This window comes from Phascolarctos cinereus, unplaced genomic scaffold, assembly GCF_003287225.1.
Source record: "Phascolarctos cinereus isolate Bilbo 61053 unplaced genomic scaffold, phaCin_HiC Scaffold_4;HRSCAF=312, whole genome shotgun sequence".
Classification (NCBI taxonomy): Eukaryota; Metazoa; Chordata; class Mammalia; order Diprotodontia; family Phascolarctidae; genus Phascolarctos; species Phascolarctos cinereus.
Window position 1 is genome coordinate 721,131,822 of NW_027555847.1, and position 24,568 is coordinate 721,156,389.

General features: G+C 41.7%; 1 protein-coding gene across 1 annotated transcript in view; it reads left to right on the forward strand.

The window, feature by feature from the left end:
- LOC110215229 (solute carrier family 5 member 4-like) overlaps window positions 1–20,496 on the forward strand; it is a 58,859-nt gene extending 38,363 nt beyond the window's left edge. The window contains 8 exon segments of the mRNA XM_020996543.2: window positions 1,638–1,865; window positions 5,872–6,006; window positions 8,888–8,995; window positions 11,621–11,771; window positions 15,337–15,505; window positions 17,856–18,071; window positions 19,451–19,553; window positions 20,269–20,496. Coding sequence (XP_020852202.1) covers window positions 1,638–1,865; window positions 5,872–6,006; window positions 8,888–8,995; window positions 11,621–11,771; window positions 15,337–15,505; window positions 17,856–18,071; window positions 19,451–19,553; window positions 20,269–20,486 — 1,328 coding nt within the window. The 3' untranslated portion in view covers window positions 20,487–20,496.
- The last annotated feature ends 4,072 nt before the right edge of the window (window positions 20,497–24,568 follow it).

Here is a 24,568-nt window from a genome sequence, read left to right on the forward strand (position 1 = left end):
AGGCTTTCTAAATAAGCAAAACTTTCTTTCTTTTTTTTTTTTTGAGTGCTTGTCTCTTTTTATTTTTATATTTTTTCCCAGTTACATATGAAAAAAACATTTACATTCATTTTGTAAAATTTTGAGTTCCAAATTCTCTCCTTTCCTTCTCTCCCTCCCCCCTCATTGAGAAGGCAAGCAATTTGATATAGGTTATACATATGCAGTCATGCAAAATATATTTCCTCATTAGTCATGTTGTGAAAGAAAACACAGATTAAAAAAAAAAGCCAACCCAAGAAAAATAAAGTAAAAAGAAAAGTATGATGCATTCTGACTCAGTCAGTTCTTTCTCTGGAAGTAGATAGCATTTTATATCTTTTTTTAATTAAATTTTTTTTTATTTTTTCCGTATGCTTTTGAGTTGAAAATTTTTCTCCCTTTCCCTCCCCCCCCACCCTCCCCAAGACGGCACACAATCTGATATAGGCTTTATATTTACATACCCATTAAACATATTTTCACATTAGTAAAGTTGTAAGTAAAAATTAAAACCAATACGAGGAACCATCAGAAAGATGAAACAAAACTCAACAGAAGGTAAAAATAAGTGATAGCGATTCGACTTCTATAGTTCTTTCTTTGGATGTGAACAGCATTTTCCATCCCGAGGCCTCTGGAAATGTCTTAGATCCTCATAATGCTGAGAGAGGTTCAGTTTAACAATCTTAGTCATTGCATAACGTGGCTGTTATTGTGTACAAAGTCCTTTTGGTTCTGCTCACTTCACTCAGCATCAGACCATATAAGTCTTTCCAGGTTTTTGTGAAGTCAGCCTATTCATCATTTCTTATAGCACAATAGTATTCCATTACATTCATATACCACAACTTGCTCAGCCATTCCCCAATGGATGGGCATCCTCTCAATTTCCAATTCTTTGCCACCACAAAAAGAGCTGATAAGCAAAACTTTCTTGCCCTTGCACTTTGGGCTGTTATCATCTTTGCCAATCTGGGGTGACCTCCACTTGACACAGAGGCATTAGAGGAAGATCACAGGGGAGGACTCTTGTAATCCCATATCAGGCACCACACTAGACACTGTTATTGTTGAGCCACTTCAGTTGTGTCCAACTCTCTGCAATCCCATTTGGGGTTTTCTTGGCAAAGATACTGGAGTGGTTTGCCATTTCCTTCTCCAGCTTAACTAAGGCAAACAAGTTTACATGACTTTCTCAGGGTCACCAAGCTAGTAAGTGTCTGAGGCTGGATTTGGGCTCAGGAAGATGAGTCTTCCTGAATCCAAAGCTAGCACTCTATCCACTGGGCCACCTATCAGCCCACTAGGGACACAAAAACAGAAAAGAAATTGTCCCTGCCTTCAAGGAGCTTACATTCTCCTGGAAGAAAATAATGTGTCCACAAGCGAGCATGATACAAGATAATTTGAAGTGGGAAACAAGATGACCTGGATGGGATCAGGAAAGGCTTTGTCCCAGGAGAGGAGTGGGAAGGACAATAGGTCTGGGACACTTATGGATGTTGACATTAATGTACATAGACATAATTATCATGGCCTAAGGACAGGTTCACCTGATATGGCCTATTGGCTCCCAATGCACATACAGAGTTAACTTTTTTTCCTGATTTTTTTAGGTTTTGCAGAAGTGGGGGGATATGAGGCCTTCACTGAGAAGTACATGAAAGCCATCCCATCTGTCATCACGGACCAAAATGTAACTCTGAACCCAGAATGCTACACGCCCAGAGCAGACTCCTTCCACCTCTTCCAGGATCCCATCACTGGTGACCTGCCATGGCCAGGAGTGCTCATTGGCATGAACCTTGTTTCCATTTGGTTCTGGTGTGCAGACCAGGTGAGAGGTCCATAAGAGAGGAGAGGCTTGAGAGCCACTTCACTTTTCTCTATAAAATAGAAAGAATGGGATCATAGACCTAGAGCTGGAAGAAAGCTTAGAGATCTTCTAGCCAAGGCTCCTCCTCTAACAAATAGGGGAACTGAAGCTCAGAGAGGTTAAGTGACTTGCCCAAGACTATATAGCTAGTGAGAGATAGAGGCAGGATTTAAACCCAGGTCTGTGACCCCAAAGCCAGGGGTTGGTCACTGGCAGTACAGCTCAACTCCTTCATTTTTCAGGTAAGGAAACTGGCTTAGAGACCTTAGGGGATTTACCGAAGGTCACCTAGACAGTGTGTGCGAGACATGCCTCATGCCCTCCCTGCTTCACCTACCTCTTAGAAACCCTGGCTTCCTTCAAAACTCTGCTCAGGGTCTTTCCTGGCCCTACTGTTGTTAACTGCTCTCTACTGGAAATTCCTTTGGATGTACTCTGTCCTTCCTCACTTGGGTCGATCCTTTTAGAAGAATGGAAATTCCTTGAGAACACAAACTGATCAATTTTCACCTCTCTATACTCAGGGACTGGCACATAGTGGGCATTTCATTAATTATTTTTTGAGTTAAGATGAGTAGAAGAGGTGAAATAGAACCCAATATGTTCTCCTGGGTAAGTCACCTAACCTGAATTGCTTCCCCCCAAAAAGGAAATTTGAACCCAAAGGTGACTCCAAAGCCAGTGCTTTTTTCATGCTACCTGAGAAAAAGATGATGTCCTTGTTTGCACAAAGAACTTTCTTCTTTTCAAAGTGTTTCCCAATTATTTTTTCAATCGAATGTCATAAAAATGCTTTGAGGGAGGCAGGGGAAGAATGAAGAGTCCCATTTTACGAAGAAAAAAGCTAAAGCCCACAGAAGGGCAATGACTTGCCCAAGATCACATCAAGCCAGTGAGTGAGTGGTGGAGCCAAGCGCCCAAACATCAGTACTTCAATATCAAACTGGTAATGACACTAAAAAGTCAATAGGACCAGAACACAAAGTGAGAACAGAAGGAGGGAACGGAGCCGCTGAAGCACTGACTCACAGCATCTCAGAGCTGAGTTGGCCATCATTCCAGTCTTTGCTTGAAGGCCTTCAGTGATGGGGCTTTATCTACCTCCTGAGATATCCCACTCCTCTTTTGAAAAGCTCTAATTTCTAGGAAACAAGCAGACCAATCACTAACAGACCTCAAATTCTTATTTTCAAAGATCTATTGCTCTTAACTTCCTCAACTTCTGTTTTTCTTTTCCTCTCTCCGTTTCCCCTTCCCTCTCTCATCCTTTCTCACTTTCCATTTCCTTTATCCCTCCTTTTCTTCTTCTCCTCCATTCCTCTCTTCCTTCTCCTTTCTTTCCTCTTTCCCTTCCCTTACACACACACACACACACACACACACACACACACACACACACACACACATCTTTTTCTTTTCTTTATCTCTTCTTGAACACATACTTTCATTTATTTATTTGTTTGTTCAGTTACAGTTCAAATTTCATGCAATCATGCATTTAGAGACCTCTGAGATCCTCTTCATCTTGCAGAGGGAAAACAGGTCTAGAGATGGGAAAGGACTTGCCCACTGTCACACAGTTAAGAATCCAAAACAAAAAAACTGTCACAGAATCATGACTATAATTCCCCACGGAGTCAGACTCCTTCAGCTCTGAAGTCTCCCTCTGATTAAAGCAAGAAGAGTTGTTTTGTGATGTTTCATGGGTATCTTTCAGGATATTAACCTCAAGACATTAGAAATGTGTCCACAATCACTCGCAGCTTGCCTCAATGAGCCAGTATGCATCAACCATACATTAATTCATCTAAAATCTTCTTTAAACTGTATTTTGGCCAAAACTCCATGGTCCCAAAAATATTTCCTAATTTCCCTTCCCTATCTTGAATCTAGGCTTCTTTTTCTGCACAAATACTATGAAAGGTAAGGTCCTTGTTCTTCTTTCCCTCCTCCCATCATTTGCTCCGTGATCTGCCCTTTGCTATGTCTCCCTAGCAGCAGCAAAACTCAGAAGATCATAGAGTCCAATACCTTCCTTTTACAGATGAGGAAACATTCAATGATCAGATGCTCAGAGACATTCCAATATTTGCTTGAGGTCACACATGAGTTGTTGAAAGAGATGGGATTTGAATCCAGACTCTCTGACTCCAGAATCAATTAGTTAATCAATAAACATTTATTATGTACCTACTATGTGCCAGGAACTATGCTAAGCATTCATGGTACAAAAAGAGGCAAAACCCACCAACTTCAAGGAGCTCACAATCTAATGGGGAGAGATAATATGCAAACAACTAGACACAAACAAGCTTTATACAGGACAACTGGAGATTATTAACAGAGGCATCTTAGAAGCCCGGGATTAAGGGTGTTGGGGAAGGCTTCCTGTAGAAGGTTAGATTTTAGTTGGCATTTAAAGGTCAGGGAGGTTAGTAGGAGAAGGGGGAACATTCCAGGCACAAGGTATGGGCACAGAAAATGCCCAGAGCCGAGAGATGGAAGGTCTTGTTCATGGGACAGCCAGGAGGCCAGGGTCTTTGGGTGGAAGAGAACATGGGTGAGATGTACAATGTGAGAAGACTGGAGAGGTATAAGGGGAGTAGTTATGAAGGGCTTTGAATACCAGACAGCATTTTGTATATGACCCTAGAGGCAATGGGGAGCCACTGGGGTTTATTGAGTAGGGGGTGACATGGTTGCATCTGTACTTTAGGAAAATCACTTTAGTGGGTGAATGGAGGATAGACCAGGGAGAAATTTGAGATAGGCAGAGCCTTCAGCAGCTACTGCAACAGTCCAGGCATGAGGGAGTGAGGGTCTGCACCAGAGGGGTGCAGTGTCAGTGGAGAGAAGGGAGTGAATTTGAGAGATGGTGCACAAGTGAAATTGACAGGCGTTGGCACTAGCTTGGATATGGTGGGTGAGAGAAAGTGAGGAGTCTAGGATGGCTGCTAGGATGTAAGCCTGAGGGACTGGGCACAGAGTGTTGTCCTCCACAGCAGTAGGAATGGAAAGATCAAGTGAGGGTTTTTTTTTTCAGGATAAAGGAGACCTAGGCATGTTTGTAGGCAGTAGGAAATGAGCCAGTAAACAGGGATTGATTATTGAAACAGTGGGGATAACAGAGAGAGGAGATAATGTATTAGAGGAGATGGGATGAAGTGGGGTCACTTGAGCAGGTAGAAGGGTTAATGGGTAGAGGCTTAAAGTAGGAGTGGCAGAAGCCATCTAAGTGATAGGAGATGAAGTAGAGGGGAAAAGGGGGAGCTGAGTGAATGACTTCCATTTTATTTTATAAAATATGAGGTTCTTAAGGTAACGTCCTCATCTTAGAGGCTGGGGGAAGAGGGGCCATGGGAGATTTGAGGAGTGATGAAAAGGTTTGGAAGAGCCATTGTGGGGAGTAGGAGCATGAGTTGGTAAGGGCAGTATAGGATTGCCAAGCATCAGTGCAGGCCCAGTTGAGGTTGTGTAACTGGGTCAGAATAGCAGCACACATGTAGGAGGGGCTGCAAGGTGGGAGTGATCTGTGGCTTGGGCTTGGCAGAGCAAACTCAGCAAAATCATGCTTTCTCTGCCATGAAACATTTCTCCCCTCTGCTTCAAAGCGATGTGTTGATCAGCATAAACAACAACAACAACGAACCTCACTGCCTGAGGGGTCATACAGTCCAAATGCCTGTCCACAGCATTATCAGTAGGTGGCTGTCCATCTTCTGATTGAATCTCTCCTGTGGTGGGGAACTCACTACCTATGTCCTAGGCTGTCCATTCCAGTGCTGGAGTGCCAGACAGCTCTAATTCTATAACATTCTTTCCTGCACTGAGCTGAAGGCTAACTTCCTAGTACTTCTACCGATTGCTTGAAATGAGAACCAGGTCACATCCCGCTCCTAGGCAGGAGCATCTTTTAACTTGAGCAAGAGAGTCCTGGGGCCCTGCACCATCCATAAGTTCTGTTCCCCTGGCAGGTGATGTGCAGCGGTGCCTCTCAGGGAAGAATATGTCCCACGTGAAGGCTGGTTGCATCTTGTGTGGCTATCTGAAGCTGCTGCCCCTCTTCCTTATGGTGATGCCCGGTATGATCAGCCGCATTCTGTACCCAGGTAAGTCCTCTCTGCCATTTGTTCACCCTCAGGCTCTAGGAAATGCTGTGATGGTTCAAATGTTGGCCACACATCTTCTCTACTTTGTGGTCAGTAATGAATGCTATTATCGTGTGTTTCTCTGCAAATCCTTTTCCCTTCAAGATCTCATCTTGGGGTGTGAACTATATTCAGGGGAACTTGCCATTTGGGAGGATGTAGCAATGAGGCAGAGCACTAAACTTGGGGTTAATGAGCCCCAGGTTTGGGTCTAAGCTTGTAACTTAGCCATGTGATTGCCACTTATCACCTTGCAAGTCACTCTCGTCATTGGGCCTGAACTTCCTAATACATGTAATGAAGGGGTTGGCCCCTTTTGGTTCTAGATCTGGTTCTGGATCTAGATCCATATGGTACTTTCAGGTTGTGAGGGAACCTCGATTACCTGGAACTCTTGTGAAACAGGATATTTGGGATAATAGAATTTTCAGTCTGGTGATGAGTAGCACAGAAAACCCCTGTTGTTTCTACTCTCATATTTCTGAAGTTCTGACTTCCCAGCTTTAGTTAGGAGGAGTTCAGGGGCACAACTACGTTCTCTCAAGCTGATTGAAGATCATGTTGTGGGAGTGCCATGACTCCTAACTGCAAGTTCCCAAGACTTTTTTTTTGAGTACAATTTAGAGAATGGAGAGAAGGAAGTAAATATGCATTTATGGAGTGCCAGTATGTGCCAGGTTTTGCACTAAGCCAATATTATCTCATTCAATCTGCACAACCCTGGGATATATGTACTTTTATTTTGTAATAATTTTACAGTTGAGGTAACTGAGGCAAACAGGTTAAGTGACTTGCCCAACATCACAACGAGTCTTCCTGAGTCCAGGACTAGCAGTATATCAACTGTGCCAGTCCACAGATAGAGGAAGGGGTTACTCCTGGCATTGTGATGTAGCGATACTGCTGTTCCAGACCTTTAGTGTAGTCTCACTGGTTATAGCTCTCTCTGCTGTTTGAAATCCCACCCTGGACCCTCTGAATCCAAACCCCACGTTTATTCTGTTTTATTATGTTGCCTCCACACTTTGAGAGGTCATTCAATTATCTCTAATAGGACGTTGAATGCTGAGTAATGAAATTGAAAAAAAATCCTAATACCAGAAAATAGATAATAAGACATATCTCCTTCAAGGCTATTAGAAGTCTAAAATTTGCTCCAACTGCCATTCAGACTTCCAAGACCAGACATCCAGTAAACATATTAAACTGAACATGTCTAAAACTTAGCTCATTCTCTTTCCCCTTAAATCCTCCCTGCTCCTACCTTCCATATTACCACCAAGGGCAACACCTTCCTCCCAGTCCCTGAAACTTACAACTTACGGATCATTCTGGATTCCTCACTACCTTCCCCCTTGCCAATGTCTGTTGATTTCACCTTTGCAACATTTCTCAAATATACCCCTTCTCTCCTCTGATGCTGCCCCTACCCCAAGGCAGACCCTCATCACCTCATGCCTGCACTATTGCAGTAACTGCTGGGGAGGTCTGCTTTCCGGAAATCTCTCCCCATTCCAATCCATCCACAAAATGATTTTCCTAAGCCTCAGTTCCAACTCTGTCACCCCTTACTCAATAAAATCCAGTAGCTCCCTCTGGCCTCCAGGATCAAATACAAATGCTCTGTTTGGCATTCAAAGACCTTCATAACCTCCCCCCTCCTCCCTGTCCAGTCTTCTTACACCTAATTCCCCTTCATGTACTCTTCGATCCACTGACCCTGGCCACCTGGCTATTCCATGAACGAGATCCTCCATCTCTTGGCTCTGTTCATTCTCTCTGGCTGTTCCTTCATGCCTGGAACTCAACCTACTGAGCTTCCTGACTTCCTTTAAGTCTCACCTAAAGTTCCACCTTCTACAGGAAGCCTTCCTCAATAGCCCTTAATTCTAGTGCTTTCCATTATTTATTTCCTATTTGATTTTCTTTGTATCTATTTGTTTGCATGTTGTCTCTCCCCATTAGGCTGTAAGCTCCTTAAGGACAGAATGTATTCTGCCTCTTTTTGTACTCCAAGTGCTTCATATAGTGGCTGACATATAATGGGCACCTAATAAATGTTGATGGACTGATTGATTGATTAATCAAGGGTTCTTAACTTGGGGGTTTGTGAACATAAAAATACCTCTTTTGGTAGCTCTCTTTCAGTCTGATCATTTTCCTTTTTAATCCTGAAAATGTCGATTTATTTTATACACTTAAAAACTTGTTAAGAAGAAGTCAAAGGTGCCATCAGACTGCCAAAGGACACTTTCCAAAAGATGAAAAAAGCTGGATCTAAATAAAGAATGTTGTATACATTAACAGATGAAGTCACTTCATCGGATGTTGCTGGATTTTTTGTTCCTTGTTTAACCTTGGGGCAAAGGCAGAAGGTTTTTTTAATACTCAGAAATGATTGTGATGTAATCAACCAAATGACAAGCATTTATTTAGTGCCTACTATGTGTCGCTTACTGTCATTGTTCTGGGAATACGAACACAAAAATAAGTCACTGTCTTCAATGGGTACAACAAGGAAAACAATAAAATATGCTTTTAAAAATGTTTTTAAGAGTGAAGACACCCTGAGAGAGTTCAATGAAAAAGTGGGGAGCAGAGGAATTGGGTTTTGTGCCTTATTGGATGTTAGGCCAGCTCTCAAATTTGGGCTCTTGTCTCAAGAGGGGTCACTTCTACGTGGGAGCTGCCAGGCAGAATCTCCTGGCCCCAGGTGAAGCCCATTAGCCACTGCCAAGGCAGACACTAAGAAGCTCCCTTTCCAGCTACCATACCAGTGGGTTTGTATCTTGTCATTGCTTAGACTCTGGCTGACAGGAATTCTCTCTGGTTCTTTCCGCAGATGAAGTTGCCTGTGTCGTGCCTTCAGAATGTGAGAAACATTGTGGCGCCAGAGCAGGCTGTAGCAACTTAGCGTACCCAAAGCTTGTGGTAGAGCTTATGCCCAATGGTTAGTGTCCCTGTAGGGTCTTTGTGTCACCTGCCATAGAGTGTCATGAGCAATGATTTGAGTGGTCTCTAACTGGTATTGGAGTCCTTTCTCACAGAGTCCCAGGGTTGGCAAGGACCTCAGCGATCATCTATTCCAATCTGGTCTTAAGAATCTCCTCTACATTATATCCAACAACGGGTCACTCAGTTTCTTAAAAACTTCTAATGCTAGCCCATTCAACTTTGAGTTAAAGCCAGTTGTTAGCCAATTGTTTTTCTTAACATGAAGCTATGGGCCATAAAATTCCAATCAGTAACAAAAATCATTGAGAACAAGCTCCAAGCATATTCGATTTATTAGGGATACTGGTGGTCTCTAATTAAGTATGTCCAAGATCTTCCACATGATCAGGGTTCCCTCCCCTTATGTGCTAGCTACTTTTATATACTTGGAGAGCAATAAAACTAGAAGGAGAATATTAGAATTCATTGATTGGTCAATTCCAGAAGTGGGGAAATCTTATACTTGGCTAAGGGAAATGTCCATCAATCATAACCACTTTGTCAACACAACGTTCACAGGTCACGAGCCCTTCCACACGTCATCTCATCAAAGGCCATAAGACCTTTTTGGTAATATCTTGAGGCCTTCCTCAAATCATAAGATGCTAGTGTTTATACAATGGTATCTGAGGGTCCAAGGAAGTCGTGGGTTTGAAGAAAAGGTCACAAGGGAATGGACAGCAGTGCTTCACAGAGGTGAGGTGTATAGTATCAACAGATGAACCTTATTACACCACGTTATAGACTCGTTAGCGGGGAGGTAGTGCAGCTATTACATTTTTAACTAACAGTATGAATCTCACTGATAAGTACAAGTAATATAATCATCAACATATGATGGATTAATTGTTCATAACTCTTGTCATAACTACATTAACATTTATAACTAACTTAAACAATTCTACTCTGTTTAAATAGCTAATATAATCACTGATACCCATCAAATCACAATGAACTGAGTAAATGTGGATTAGTTTGAATAGAGGGTATCAAAATTATCATCACAAAACCTAATTCTGCCTTCTTGTAACTTCCACCCATGGCTCCTGGTTCTGCCTTCTGGGGTCAACCTTAACAAGACTAATCCCTTTCTTTTATGATTGGCCTTCTAATAGGGAAGCACAGATATCATGTCCTCTCCCCTACCACTCACTGCCTTTCTTGACAGCCTTACGATGAATTTTAGCTTGTCTCTTTGAGGGTAAGTTATTCTCCCGTACTTTCAAGGAGACCTGAACCCAAGGTGTAAGTTCACAACTTGCAGACACTGACCAGCTGTAAGACCTTGGGCAAGTCACTTAACCTCTGTCTGCCTCATTTGAACCAGATGGCCTCTGAGGTCCCCTTCTGGTCTCAATCTATGATCCCATGAGCCCTCAGGTGAACCCAGAAGGTCTGGTATGATTTACTTATCTGAAAACAGTAGAAAAAAGATCAGCATCCCCATAAATTCATCTAATCATAGAGACCAGAGGACTAGAGGTCAACCAGATCATTTCCCAGACATGATGTCAAAGTGGACTCCTAAGAGCTGACCATGATTGCCTGGCTAATAAAGCGAATGGAGTTCAGATTGTATAGATTTCTGGACCTTAGAGATCACTCAGTCCAAGCCCTCATTGACAAGATAAGGAGTGAAGCTCAGAGACGGGCAATGACTTCATGACAATCATGTCTCCCATTTCTCCAAGACTTTGCAGTCTACAAAGTAGTTTCTTCCCAAATAACCGTATGAAGCAAGTAGCATAAGCATGATTTGCATGATTAATCCCATTTCACAGAGGATGAGGCCAAGGTTCAGATATGTGAAAGAACTTTTCTAGTCTCAGACAGCTAGTAAGGCAGAAGGGCTAGTATTAAAATCCAGATGTCTGCTATGTCTAGAAGGTGCCCTGTCTCTGGAGTCATTTTTCAGTCATCAAACTCATCTGAGATTATTCCAGGGAATTTCAAAATAAAGTACAAGGATGACTCATATCGAGGTTTCAACAAATGTATAAACACTCAAGTTGTGTGTGTATTTATTCATTTATCAATCATGTCTGACTCTTAGTGACCCCAATATTGTTTCCTTGGCAGAGATACTGGGGTGGTTTTCCATTTCCTCTTCCAGCTCATTTTTTAGCTGAGGAAACTGAGGCAAACAGGGTTAAGTGACTCGTCCAAGGTCACACAGCTATTATGTGTCTGAGGTCAAATTTGAAGTCAGGAAGATGAGTTTTCCTGACTCCAGGCCTAGCAATCTATCCACTGTGCCCCTCAGCGGCCCAGGTACCCGAGGTAGCAAATGCAAATTGAGTATGAGTCAGCTCTTGTTTTGTTGGCTCTGATCTTCTATGTGCTATGGTCCCTTCCAATCTTGCCATTCCATATTCTGAGGTCCCTTCCAGGTCTGACATTCTCTTTCTAATGTCTGTCTTAGCTCTGCCAATGTCTCATCTAAGACTCTACCAGCTCTGACATTCTGTGCTTGAATTGTTCTCAAAGGTTCAGAAATTAGGGAAGGACATTATAAAACCATGGATATTGGCTCCTAAGTGCAGAAGAAGATAATTTCCTCTTTTTCTGGTTGTTGTTCAAGGACTTCGGGGATTGATGTTGTCAGCTCTGTTGGCATCACTCATGAGCTCCCTCACCTCCATCTTCAATAGTGCCAGTACTCTGTTCACCATTGACATCTATACCAAAATCCGAAAGCAAGCATCGGAGAGAGAGCTCCTACTAGTGGGAAGGTAACAGCTAATAATAATAGCTAATATTTATACAGCACTTTGAGGTTTGTAAATGGATCTACATGATTATCTCATTTGCTTTTCATAACAACCCTATAAAGTAGGTGCTATTAACATTATCATTTGACAGATGAGGAAATTGAATCTGACAGAGGATGTGTGGTTTTTCAAGGGTCACATTACTAGCCAGTGTTTGAAGAAGGATTAGAATTGAGGTCTTCCTGAATCTAAGTCTAGCACCCTGTCCACTGCTTCACCTAGCTGACATAGGCCTGTGAACATCCTGGCCAGGGTGTGCTGGAATTCTCTTCCCTAAAACCTATGCATCTTATAAGTGGTAAAGAACAACAGGATGGATGGCCTTCTGGGTAGAAGAAGTAGACTAGCAAGACCTAAGAAGCCATGTTTCTCATGCACAGCTAAATTATAGAAAGCATAGCATAAGATTTCTTAGCCCTAAAAATGCAAATAATAACAGATTCCAGTCAAAATTCAATGTACACATATTAAGCACCTAATATATGCAAGCTACTCTTCTGGGTTCTAGCAGATAGAAAACAAAAATTAAAAAAAAAACAGTTCTTGCCCTCAAAGATCTTCTGTCCTGCTGGAGGGGTACACTATATACCCAGACAAGGAAATAAAAAGTATTTTAAAAAGTTATTTCAGGGGGAAATCAAGTAACCCTTCATGGAGGAAGGTGCATCTAAGCTGGACTTTGAAGGAAGCTGGGGATTCTACAAAGTGCAGGTGGACCAGTAATACAAAGGCATAGAGACTGGGCATAAAATGTAATGTGTACAGAGTACCTAGCCAGCCAGTTTGATCCAAATAGAAGGTGTGCAAGGGGAAATTATGAAAAGTAGGTGGAAGGCAGATTGTAGAGGGCTTTAAAAATGCCAGAGTGAAAATTTTATATTGGATCCCAGAAGCCAGAGGCAGCTAGTGAAGACTTCTATTAGTAGGAGGGAGTGCAATGGTCAGATCTGAGCTTTGGGAATGTTGGTTTGGCTGCTGTTTGGAGTATAGTTTGGAGTGGGGAGAGACTTTGAGGCAGGGAGACCAAATAGAAGGCTATTGCCATAGTCCAAAATGAAAGGGAATGGGGGTCAAACTAGGCTGGTGGTAGTCTCAGCAGGAAATAAATGGGAATACATTACCAATAAGGAAATTTGTTTTACCTGGTTGTGCATGTATAACATAGATCAAATTGCTTGCCATTTCAGAAGGAGAGAGGAGGTAAGGAAGAGAGGGGGGGAATTTGGAACTCAAAATTTTAAAAATTAATATTAACAATTATCTTTATGTGTAATTGGGGAAATAATTTTATTTAAAAATTTCAAATCATTTTAAATGATTTTAAATGATATTGAAGGAGCAGCAAGTCTTGGCAACTGATTGCACGTAGAAATCAATGAGGAGGGAAATCAAGGGTGACCCTGAGATTGCAAGCATTGAGGACCCCACGGATGGTGGCGCCTTAACAGAAACAGGGACGATTTGGATCATAGACCAAAGCATTTCAGAGCTGTGGTAGAGAAATTCTGAGATTTTCAAGTCCAACCTCCTCATCTTTTAGATGGGGAAATGGATGCCTTAAGTGGTAGGACAACTTGACCAAAATTACACAGTTAATGAATAGTAGTGCTTGGATTTGAACTCAGGTCTCTTGATCCCAAATGTATTTTTTTACGGACTCACATATTTGGATTTTTCAGAATGTTTTTAAGATGTTCCCTTAGGAACTTCTAAAGTATCTTTGAAAAATCCCTTCCCTTGGGAATAAGCTAGAAGCCTTCCCAGTAAGGAGTGAAGCACAGATGTTCATTATCACCATTATTATTTTATATTATACTAGAAATTGTAGTTATAGCAATAAGACAAGAAAAATATATTGAAGGAACAAAAATCGGCAATGAAGGGGAAAAACTATCATTCATTGTATATAATATGATGTTGTACTTAGAAAACCCTAGAGAATCATCTAAACACTAGTTGAAATAATTAACAACTTGAGCAAAGTTGAAGAATATAAAATAAGCCCATACAAATCACCAGCATTTCTATCTATAACCAACAAATTGACCCCAGGCTCAACACTTCATGACTTGTGCCACCTAGCTGTGAGAAGAGAAGATGGAGAAATCAGTAACTTGAATATGCAACAACAATAACAAAAATGAAAAGAAAACCCTTGAGGAATGTGTTCCAGGATAGAACAGCAAGTGTAACGTCCCTTCCTTCCCAGGGGATCTCTCTGTACCTTCAATGAGCTTGCTGGGAGCAGCTCCCCTTCCTCCTGAAGTTTACAATTTTCTTTTCTCACAACCAACCCATGAGTAACATAGGGGAAGCACTGCTATCTCTACTGTGTGGATGCAGAAATCAAGATGCAGAGAAGGCAAGCCAGTTGCCCAGGGTTACCCAGCCAGGAAGTATCACAACAGCAATAAAACTCGGGTCTTTGGCCTCAGAGTCCAGAGCTCCTGCCCCCAAGTCAAACTGCTGGCTGCCTGTTAAGTTGTATGGGAAGAAAAGATGCTGGGGAAGCAGTGTGGTGCAACGGGAATAACATAAGCTCTGGAGTCAGAGAGCCTGAATCTGAATCCTGCTTCTACCACTTGGTGTGTGACCTTGATCTTTTGCCTTGTTTCCTTCCCCCTCAAATGAAGACTCAGTCGAGATGACTTCTGAGGTCTCTACCCTCTCAGCCTATGATGAGTCAGTGACAAGAACTGTAAGGGAAGAGAATTGTTTGGAGCGGTGATGTATTAAATGTGGGGAGAAAAGGAAGAAGGAGAAAATGATAATTCTAAGGTTCAGAACATGATTGAGAAGAGAATGAGGGTGTGTTTATTGAGAATTCAACATGAAGCCTCATAGGTATTTAAGAGGAAGTCAGGCAGCGCCCAGGAAAGATAGCTTGACTGTGTGGAGAAGGGGAAACTCATCTTCATTCCTTCCCCTTATTTCCTTAGTCCCTACCACCAGTAATATTATTAGTCATTCAATGAAAGCTCCCTCCCAGACTAATATTGTTTTGGTGGAAAATTAAGCCATCTTTTGTCTCAATTCTTTCCTAGCCCTTAGTTGTCAAATGGGTGTGCCTCAGACAAACTGAGACCTGGGAAAGATCTTACTTTAGAAATGCTAAGGTCATCTACTACATCCCAGGCATCATCAGTTGTCCTGACTTTTATCTTGCCATTGAACTTAGATGACTCTAGAGGAGACAGTGAGATTGACGACTTTGTTCAACGCTGCCTGACTTAAATCCAATTTGAGCACCAATCAAGACATCACTCTTGTGATGTTATTGGGCCTCTTCATGAATGAAGGATGAACAACAGCAACAACTACGAGTAATACCTCCTCCTCAGCCTCTCCCAAATCCTACTTTCCCTTTTCTAACTCTTATGATGTCAGGGTCTGTTGGAGGACTTTCCAATACAAGGCTTATGATCTCATGGGAAGGAAGAAGAATCCTCCTGGAGAATAAATGCCTCCCCCCGCCGTGGAAAAATCCCCAACTTATTCACCCTAGTTATAGCTCAATATCCTACAGGTTGTTCATCATGGTCCTGATTGCCCTCAGTATTGCTTGGATCCCAATAATCCGGGCAAGTCAAAATGGTGAACTCTTCCAGTATATGTCATCGATATCAAGCTACCTTGGGTCCCCCATTGCAGCTGTGTTCCTGCTTGCCATCTTCTGCAAGAGAGCTAATGAGCAGGTGAGTCAGAATGGGGAGAGTCTGGTGTGTAGAGGTGGTAAGTACTCTAATTGACTGGGGAACCCAAAATGCCACTTCCTCCCACATTGATGGACGTCCCCAAATCCAAATTTTTCACAGCAATAAGACATTCTACTAATAACCATCCATTATAAATGTATGTTAGAAAAAGCCCTGAATTAGGAGTCAGGCTTCTTTTTCTTTTCTTTCTTTCTTTTTTTAATTCACAAGCATTTATTTATTTTTTATAATTAATTAATTTATTTTTAGTTTTCAACATTGACTTCCGTAAGATTTTGAGTTTTAAATTTTCTCCCTCCTCCCACTTCTTCCCCCCAGCCAAAGACGGTGTACAGTGTGATGTAGTCTATATATATACATTTATGTTAAGCATATTTTTCCATTAGTCATGATGGGGACATTAGGAACAGTTAGAACTAATGGGAGGAACCACAGGAATGAAGCAATAAAACAAAAAAACAAAGGAAAGGGAGAGCAAATAGTATGCCTCCATCTGCATTCCGACTCCATCGTTCTTTCTCTGGATGTGGATAGCATTTTCCATCATGAGTCTTTTGGAGTTGTCTTAGATCCTTGCATTGTTGTGAAGAGCAAAGTTTATCAAAGTCAGTCATCGAACTATGTGGCTGTTACTGTGTACAATGTTCTCGTGGTTCTGTTCATTTCACTCTGCATCAGTTCATGTATGTCCTTCCAGGGTTTTTTTTTTAATCAGCCTGCTCATCATTTATTATAGCACAATAGTATTCCATTATATTCATATACCACAACTTATTCAGCCATTCCCCATTTGATGGGCATCTCTATTTCCAATTCTTTGCCACAACAGAAAGAGCTGCTGTAAATATTTTTGTACATGTGGGTCTTTTCCCCATTTTTATGATCTCTTTGAAATACAGACCTAGAAGTGGTATTGCTGGGTCAAAGGATATGAACAATTTTATAGTCCTTTGAGCATTGTTCCAAGTTGCTCTCCAAAATGGTTGGATCATTTCACAATTCCACCAACAATGAATGTGTTAGTGTTCCAATTTTCCCACATGTTCTCCAACATTTATCATTGTCCTGTTTTGTCATGTTAGCCAATCTGATGGGTGTGATGTGGTACCTCAGAGTCTTTTTGATTTGCATTTCTCTAATCAATAGTGATGTAGAACATTTTTTCATATGACTATAGATAGCTTGAGTTTCTTCCTCTCAAAACTGCCTGTTCATGTCCTTTGACCATTTATCAATTGGGGAATGACTTGTATTCTTATAAATTCGACACAGTTCTCTATATATTTTAGAAATGAGGCTTTTATCAGAGACATTGGTTGTAAAAATTCTTTCCCAGTTTTCTGCTTTCCTTCTAATCTTAGATGTATTGGCTTTGTGCAAAAATTTTTCAATTTAATGTGATCAAAATTATTCATTTTGCATTTCATAATGTTCTCTATCTCGTGTTTGGTCATAAATTCTTATCTTCTCCATAGATTTGAAAGTAAACTATTTGTTTTTCTAGTTTGCTTATAGTATCAGTCTATATCTAAATCCTGTAACCATTTTGACTTTATCTTGGTATGGGTTGTAAGATGTTGTTCTATGCACAGTTTCTGCCATACATTTTTTCCAGTTTTCCCATCAACTTTTACTAATAATGATTTCTTAACTCAGAAGCTGGAGTCTATGGATTTACCAAATAGTAGATTAGTATAGTCATTGACTGTTGTGTCTTGCATCCCTAACCTATTCCACTGATCCACCACTCTATTTCTTAGCCAGTACCAAGTGGTTTTGGTGATTGCTTCTTTATAATGCAATTTAAGATAAGGTACAGCTTGCCTACCTTCCCTTGCATTTCTTTTCATCAGTTCCCTTGCTATTCTGGACTTTTTGTTTTTCCAGATGAATTTTGTTATTGTTTTTTTTTCCTATCTCTATTAAATAATTTTTGGTAGTTTGATTGGTATGGTGCTGAATTAGTAAATTAATTTAGGTAGAATAGCCATTTTTATTACATTAGCTTGGCCTATCCATGAGCACTAATATTTTCCTAATTATTTAGATCTGACTATTTGTGTGAAGTGTTTTGTAATTGTGTTCATATAGTTCCTGGGTTTGTTTTGGCAGGTAGATTCCCAAATATCTTATAATGTCTACATTTATAATGTCCCTTCTAATTCTGACATTCTTAGAATCACATATGAAAGCTTTGTGTTGTTATTCTGTTGTTATTGTCATGCTTGTTTTCAATAATTCTTCCATCCCACAAAATTTACTTTTTGTGTTTTGTGCTCCCTTGTTCAGAAAGCATCCTGAAACCACTCTCCTTGACTTTCTTTTGCAGGGAGCTTTCTGGGGACTGATATTTGGCCTTGTGGTTGGTCTAACTCGTATGATTGCTGAGTCTGCCTATGGGACAGGCACTTGCATGGTCCCCAGCCAGTGTCCCAACATCATCTGTGGATTGCATTACTCCTATTTTGCCATAGTCCTCTTCACCTTGACAGTTTTGGTTGTACTTGGTATCTCTCTGATGACGAAACCTATTCCTGACATACATGTAAGTATGAGTTTGCCTTTACTCATTGTGAAGTCATACCTTTTTCCTGGCTTCTACCTCAGCTATGAATCCTGAATCAGGAAGACTTTGAGTCATACAGCCCTATATTCTTAGACAAAGGGGCCATTTCAAAACATAGCATGTCAGAGCTGGACTATAATAAGCTGAAATGAAGTAGAGATAAGCATGAAGTTTCACACTTAGGTTCTGAGAGATCAACTTTACAAGTACAAGATGATGAAGGCATGACCTAACAGTAGTTGTTGTGAAAACAAATTGACAGGGGTGTTGGGGGGGGAGTTTAGTGGACTGAAAGCCTATGGGGCAGCAACTTGATCTGGCTGGCAAGAAAGTTGGGATTGTCTTAGCCTTCATTGAGAGAAGCAAGGTATCTGGGACACCTCCTGGAGTACTGTGTTTTAAAAGGATGTGGATAAATTACAGACCATTCTGGGGAATGTGAATAGGGTGCCAGATGGCTTCAAGTTCACGTCCCAAATGTGGGTAGGTTGAAAGGACTGAGAATAGAGATGTAAGAAAAGAGACTACTTGGGTTGAGGTAAGGGAGAGCTGTGGTAGATGTCCTCAGGAATTTAAGGACTGCCACACAGAAGATGAATAAGACTTGTTTTATGTGGCCCCAGAGGGCAAAACCAGAAAAGAGAGAAAGAAGTTGTAAAAAGTTGAACTGAGTCTGGAAGTCAGGAAAAATTTCATAGAACATAAGACATCAAAGCTTGGGGGAGCCTTAGCATGTAAAATGTCAGAACTGAGAGAAAACCTTAAAAAAGAGAATGCTAGAGCTTAAACATGGAAGGTGAGAGCTGGAATGGCTCTTAGAATAGAGAATGTCAAGTCTGGGACAGTCCTTAGAACACAGAATGTGGAGATCTTAGAGGATTTTTAGAACATAAAATGTCATAATTAAGGGGGAACCTTAGAACAGGTGATGCCATAGGTGGTAAGGACCCTAGAAGAGAGAATGTCACAGCCGGGAGAGGCCTTGGAACAGGGAATGTCAAATCTGGGAGAGCCCTTAGAACATAGAATGTGAGCTCTTGGAGGGCTCTTAGAAAATAGAATATCAGACCTAAAAGAGACTTTAGAACATAAAGTGATAGAGTTGGGAGGGACCTTAGAACATAGAATGTGAATCCTTAGAGAGTTCTTAGAACATAGAATGTGAGAACAAGAAGGGCCATTAGAACGTAACCTGATAGATTTGGAGGGCCCTTAGAACATAGAGCTGGGGAAGAATGAAGTCAGACTTCCTGGATGCAAGCAGCAAATGATCTGAGGTTCCATCTGATATCTCTGGTGGAGAGAGGTGCTCATTGCCATGATCACGTGACGAAATCCTGCCTGTGCTCTCTGGACAGCTGTACCGCCTTTGCTGGGCTCTCCGCGATAGCCAGGAAGAACGCATCGACCTGAACCCTGAGTGGTATGGACAAGAGGAAGCTGGAGACCAGGGAGAAGAAGGTGATGTTTAATTGTCCACTTGTCTCTCTGTGTACCCAGCTCCCCTGGGCTCTCAGAAGTCCTGCCTTCCAGCAAGAAATTTTCTTTTTGACAAACTGGCTGAGACAGCTTCCCAGCAATAAGAGACCAATCTGTCCTTAGAAGGACTCAGGGGCCCCTTCTGCATCTGTTCAAGGCCACCTTGAAAATGGAAGCCCCTTTTCCTTTCTGGTGCTAAGGTGGAAACCTCTCTGGTGGCCCAAACTTTGACCAGAATCCTGCGATTGCTGGGGTCCAGAGTTAACCTGGAGGTCTCTTTTCTTTCAGGCTCATTTCCTCCAGTTGCTGCATTTACTAATGTCAAGGAACAGCTATTGGTTTTGTTGGGGTCTGAACACTTGCCAGAAAAGTTGCTTCCTCCCAGTCATTGTTACAGCTCATTATTGCAGGGTACACTGGCTAGCATGCTGTTCTTGGAGTCAGAGAGAGCCGAGTTTGAATCCTGACTCTCAGACCTGTTAGCGGCACGACCTCAGAGAAGTCACTTTATCACTCTGAGTCTCAGATTCCTTATATGCAAAATGGGCATTATAATAGCTGCAGTTCTCACCTCATAGTACTTTTGTGGGACTCAAATGACATCCTGGTAAATCCCTTTGCCAACTTGAAATGTGCTGTAGAAATGCTCATTATGAGCCCATTTCCTCACTGCTTGCCTCTCTTCCCTTTCCTCCAGATGGCCCAGTGGAATCACAAGGGTTCTTCAAGAGGGCCTGGAATGCATTCTGTGGGCTGGAGACAAAGAAAGGCCCCAAGCTGACTGAGGAAGAGAAGGCTGCTCTGCAGAAGCAGCTCACAGACACATCAGAAGAACCCTTGTGGAGAAATGTGGTGAATATCAACGCCATCCTGGTCATAGCTGTGGGCATCTTCTACTATGGTTATTTTGCCTGAGTCTTGCTTGGGGCCTCAGAGCAGGGCCATCTAAGCCTGGACTACCAACCTTCCTCTTCCTTTTTAGCCCTTCACTGAGCTGTGGAAGGGTCACAATCAAGTATAATTGAAAGCTGATGAGATAGATGGGCAAATGCGCAAATCTGGGGTCCCTAAACTGTTAAACAAGACCCATTGATCTTAAATCCTTACAAAGTCATTTCTTAGCTGGGTGGTGGCTGTGTGTGTATGTGTGTGTGTGTGTGTGTGTGTGTGTGTGTGTGTGTGTGTGTGTGTGTGCTTTACTACTACATCTATTTGTGGGTAACAGTGGGGCTTCAGTGTATTTTAACTCTGGAAAACATCTAAAGAGAGACTTGACTGAACATGAAATCATCCCAGGCAACTTACTGTCTTGTGGCCTAGGATGCAAGTTTGTATGAATTCCAGCCTAACACAGTACACATAGACTATTATAGCTTTGAGGGGGAATCTTGTTTTCCTGGGCACAAGGAAAAACCTACATGCCACGCTTGGGACAGAGAGAAGAAAGGGACCCACACAGAAGCCACCAAACTCTTTGGGTCCAGCAGTGTCTCTCCTACAAGGCATCTTTGCAGTCAAAGAGTCTGAGAGATTCTCATTGTAACAGCAACCACTTTCTTGGCATTCATTCCCCTTACCATGGTAATCTAGATCGTAGGATCAGCTCTACACCCAGGACTCATCTCACTGGTCAGTCACTCAACTGGGGTTAAATATTGTGAAAAATCCTGAACTGGAAATTCCTTCCTATATTCTCACATATTTTTGGTGCTCTTCCATCTCCACCTCCATTTTCAAACACCTGTAGCTCTAACAGTAATGCCTCTTCCCAAGTCCCTTGCTTCTTCCTAAACTCTTAGATAGATAGATAGACAGACAGACAGATAGATAGAGATACCTATGTTGAGAGAGAAGAAGAAGGAAGAAGGAGGAGGAGGAGGAGGAGAGGGAGGAAAAGGAAAAGGGGGAGGAAGAGTAGGAAGAGGAGGAGGAGAAGAAGAAGAAGAGGAAGAAGAAGGAGGAGGAGAAGAAGAAGGAGAAGAAAAAGAAGAAAAAGAAGGAGGAGGAGAAAGGAAGATAGAAAGGAAGAGAGGGAAAAGGAAGGGGGAGGGAGGCAAAGAGAAAAAATCCACCGAGACACAGAGAAATAGAATGTATTAAAAAGGTTTCATGGAATGAACTCTCAGATACATGTGGTCTAGCTCATACCTGATCAAGAATCCCCTCTATACCCTCCCTGAATCATTCATCTTCTACTCCATGACATCCAGTGATGAGAAATTCCTTCCTGATCAAAGCAACCTTTTGGACAACTCTAACAATAAGAAATATTTTTGCCTCACATTAAGTCTAAATCTGCCTTTTGGCAACTGTCACCTATCGAACCCAGCTCTGTTCTTTGAGACTCAGGAAGAATGTCTCAGAACCAGTAAGAACAATTCAATTATGAAGTTCTATTAAAAAAAACCCTCCTCATAATAAGATGGGGGAGCTCCCTTCAATATTGTAAATATAGGATCTATGATATCATGAAAATTATTGTCTCAAATAAATCTAACATCCACTAAATACTATGATACTTTTTGATATTTAGATGGCCCTTCTCCATCTCCATGCTCTTATCACTGAGGCTGATGACAGTCCATTCAAGTCTTCTTAGCAATCAAGCAACAAGTATTTATTAAGCATCTAATGTGTGTCGGGTGGTTCTTGTCCACTGCCTCCTATAAATCCTGCATGAAAGGCCCACCGATCCAAGGTGCTAGAGACCTTCCCTCCCCTGGGCCCTTCATCACTCCACAGATGCCCTTTGGCATCATACCTTGCCCTGGATACTTGAGCTGCCCGTTTCCTTTTCCAATCATTCATATCATTGATGACATCTTACACATAATTAATCATGAATTATAAGCTGTAGCCTCTTCACACTCACATTGTATCCTTTTGCTGTGCTTTGGGCCATCAGCAACTTCATACAACATACAAAATAAATACAGAATACCTGGAAGCTGATCTTAGAAACAGTGACATCAGCAATGTGGCTGGGAGAGTGAAGGGGAATCAGGAAAGGCATCCCGTAGGAGGTGATCTTAAGCTAAGTTTTAAAGGAAGCCAGAAATTCTAAGAGTTTGAGGTAGGGAGAGAGAGCATTCCAGGCATGGGGAACAGCCAGTGCAAAGGCAGAGCGGAAATGTTGCATCATGTGCAAGGAACAGCAAGTAGGCCAGTATGGCCGAATCATGGAAGGCACTGAGGGAAGTAGAGTTTAAGAAGACTGGAAAAGTTAAGAAGGATCCTGCTGGCTGTGAAGGGCTTTGTATGCCAAGCAAAGGACTTTATATTTGATCCTGAAGGTAACAGGGAATCACTAGAGGTTATTGAGCAGGGGGGTAATATAGTCAGACCAGCACTTTAAGAAATTCACTTTGGCAGTTAAGTGGAGGATGTATTGGAGCAGAGAGACACTTGAGGCAGACAGACCTACCAGTAGCTATTGCAATAGGCCAGGTGTGAGGTGATAAAAATCTGAAGTAGAGTGGTGGCTGTTTGAATGGAGAAAAGAGGATGTATAAAGAGGTATTGGGCAGCTAGGTGGCACAGTGGATAGAGCACAGGGCCTAAAGTAAAGAGGCCTTGAGTTCAAATCTGGGCCCCGACACTTATTAGCTGTGTTCTCCTGGGCAAGTCACTTAACACTGTTTGCCACAGTTTCTTCATCTGTAAATTGAGTCAGAGAAGGAAATGGCAAATCTGTCCAGTATCTTTGCCAAGAAAACCTGAAATGAGGTCACAAAGAGTCAGACACAACCGAAGTGACTGAAGAAAGAGAGGTATTGTAGAGAAATAAATGAGAAAACTTGGCAATTGATTGGCTCAATGGGGTCAGAGAAACAAACAATGATGCCAAAAAAAGATATTGTATGGAAGTAAAAGACAAAAGTTGGCAATTCATTGGCTCTTTGACTTGAGAGAAATAAAGAATGATGCCAAGGTTGCAAGTCCATGTGACTGACAGATGGTAGAACCTTTGAGAGAATAAGGGAAGTTTGGAAGAAGGGAAGGGGTGAGTGGAAATATAATGAATTCTTTTATGGATGTGTTCAAGATGACTATGGGATATCCAGTTTGAGTTATCCTAAAATGGTTGTTGACATGTGACTTTTGTTCAAGAGAGAGACTAGAACTGGATAAAGAGATCTAGGAATCATGAGCATAGAGGTAATAAAGGATCTGATGAGACCATTAAGTGAGATAGTACAGAATGACAGAGAAGAGGCCTCAGAATGGGTCTTGAGGCATGTCCATATATTGTGGATATAACATGGATGAAGAATCAGCAAAGTAAATCGAGAAAAGGTCAGAGCAGTCAGAGGAGAGTCACAAGAACAGGATCATGAAAACCTGGACAGGAGAGGTTATCCAGGAAGAAAGGGTGACTAATAGTGTCAAATGCTGCAGAGAGATCAAGGAGGATTGGGATCAAGAAGAGGCCATTAGATGTGGCAATTAAGAGAACCTGAATAGCTGGAGATATCTGTTTCTGTCAGTCAACAAAATTTTACTATGTGCATGTACTATGTGCCAAGCACTGCACTAACTGCTGGGGATACAAAGAAAGGCAAATACAGTCCTTACCCTTGAGCAGCTCAAAATCTAACGGGGGAAACACATTCAGGCCACTATATAGAGACAAGTCGGGTAAAATGGATGTAACCTCGCAAGGAAGACATTAGCATTGCGGGAGACCAGGGAAGACTTTTTATTGAAGGTAGGATTTTAGTAGAGACTCAAAAGGAGCTGAAGACCCAGAAGACAGAGATTAGGAGAGAAAGTATCTCAGGCATAGGGTACAGGCAGTGAAAATGCATAGTGGGGATATGGAGTGTTGTCTGAGAAACAGCAAGGAGGTTCATTATAGGTCAACAAAACTGATGACTTAAACAAAAGAAATGAATTCTTACAAAAAAATAAAAACTCAAATTAATAGAACAAAAAAAAATAGAGAATTGAAATAACCCAGTCATAGAACAAAAAAAATAGAAAATTGAAATAACCCA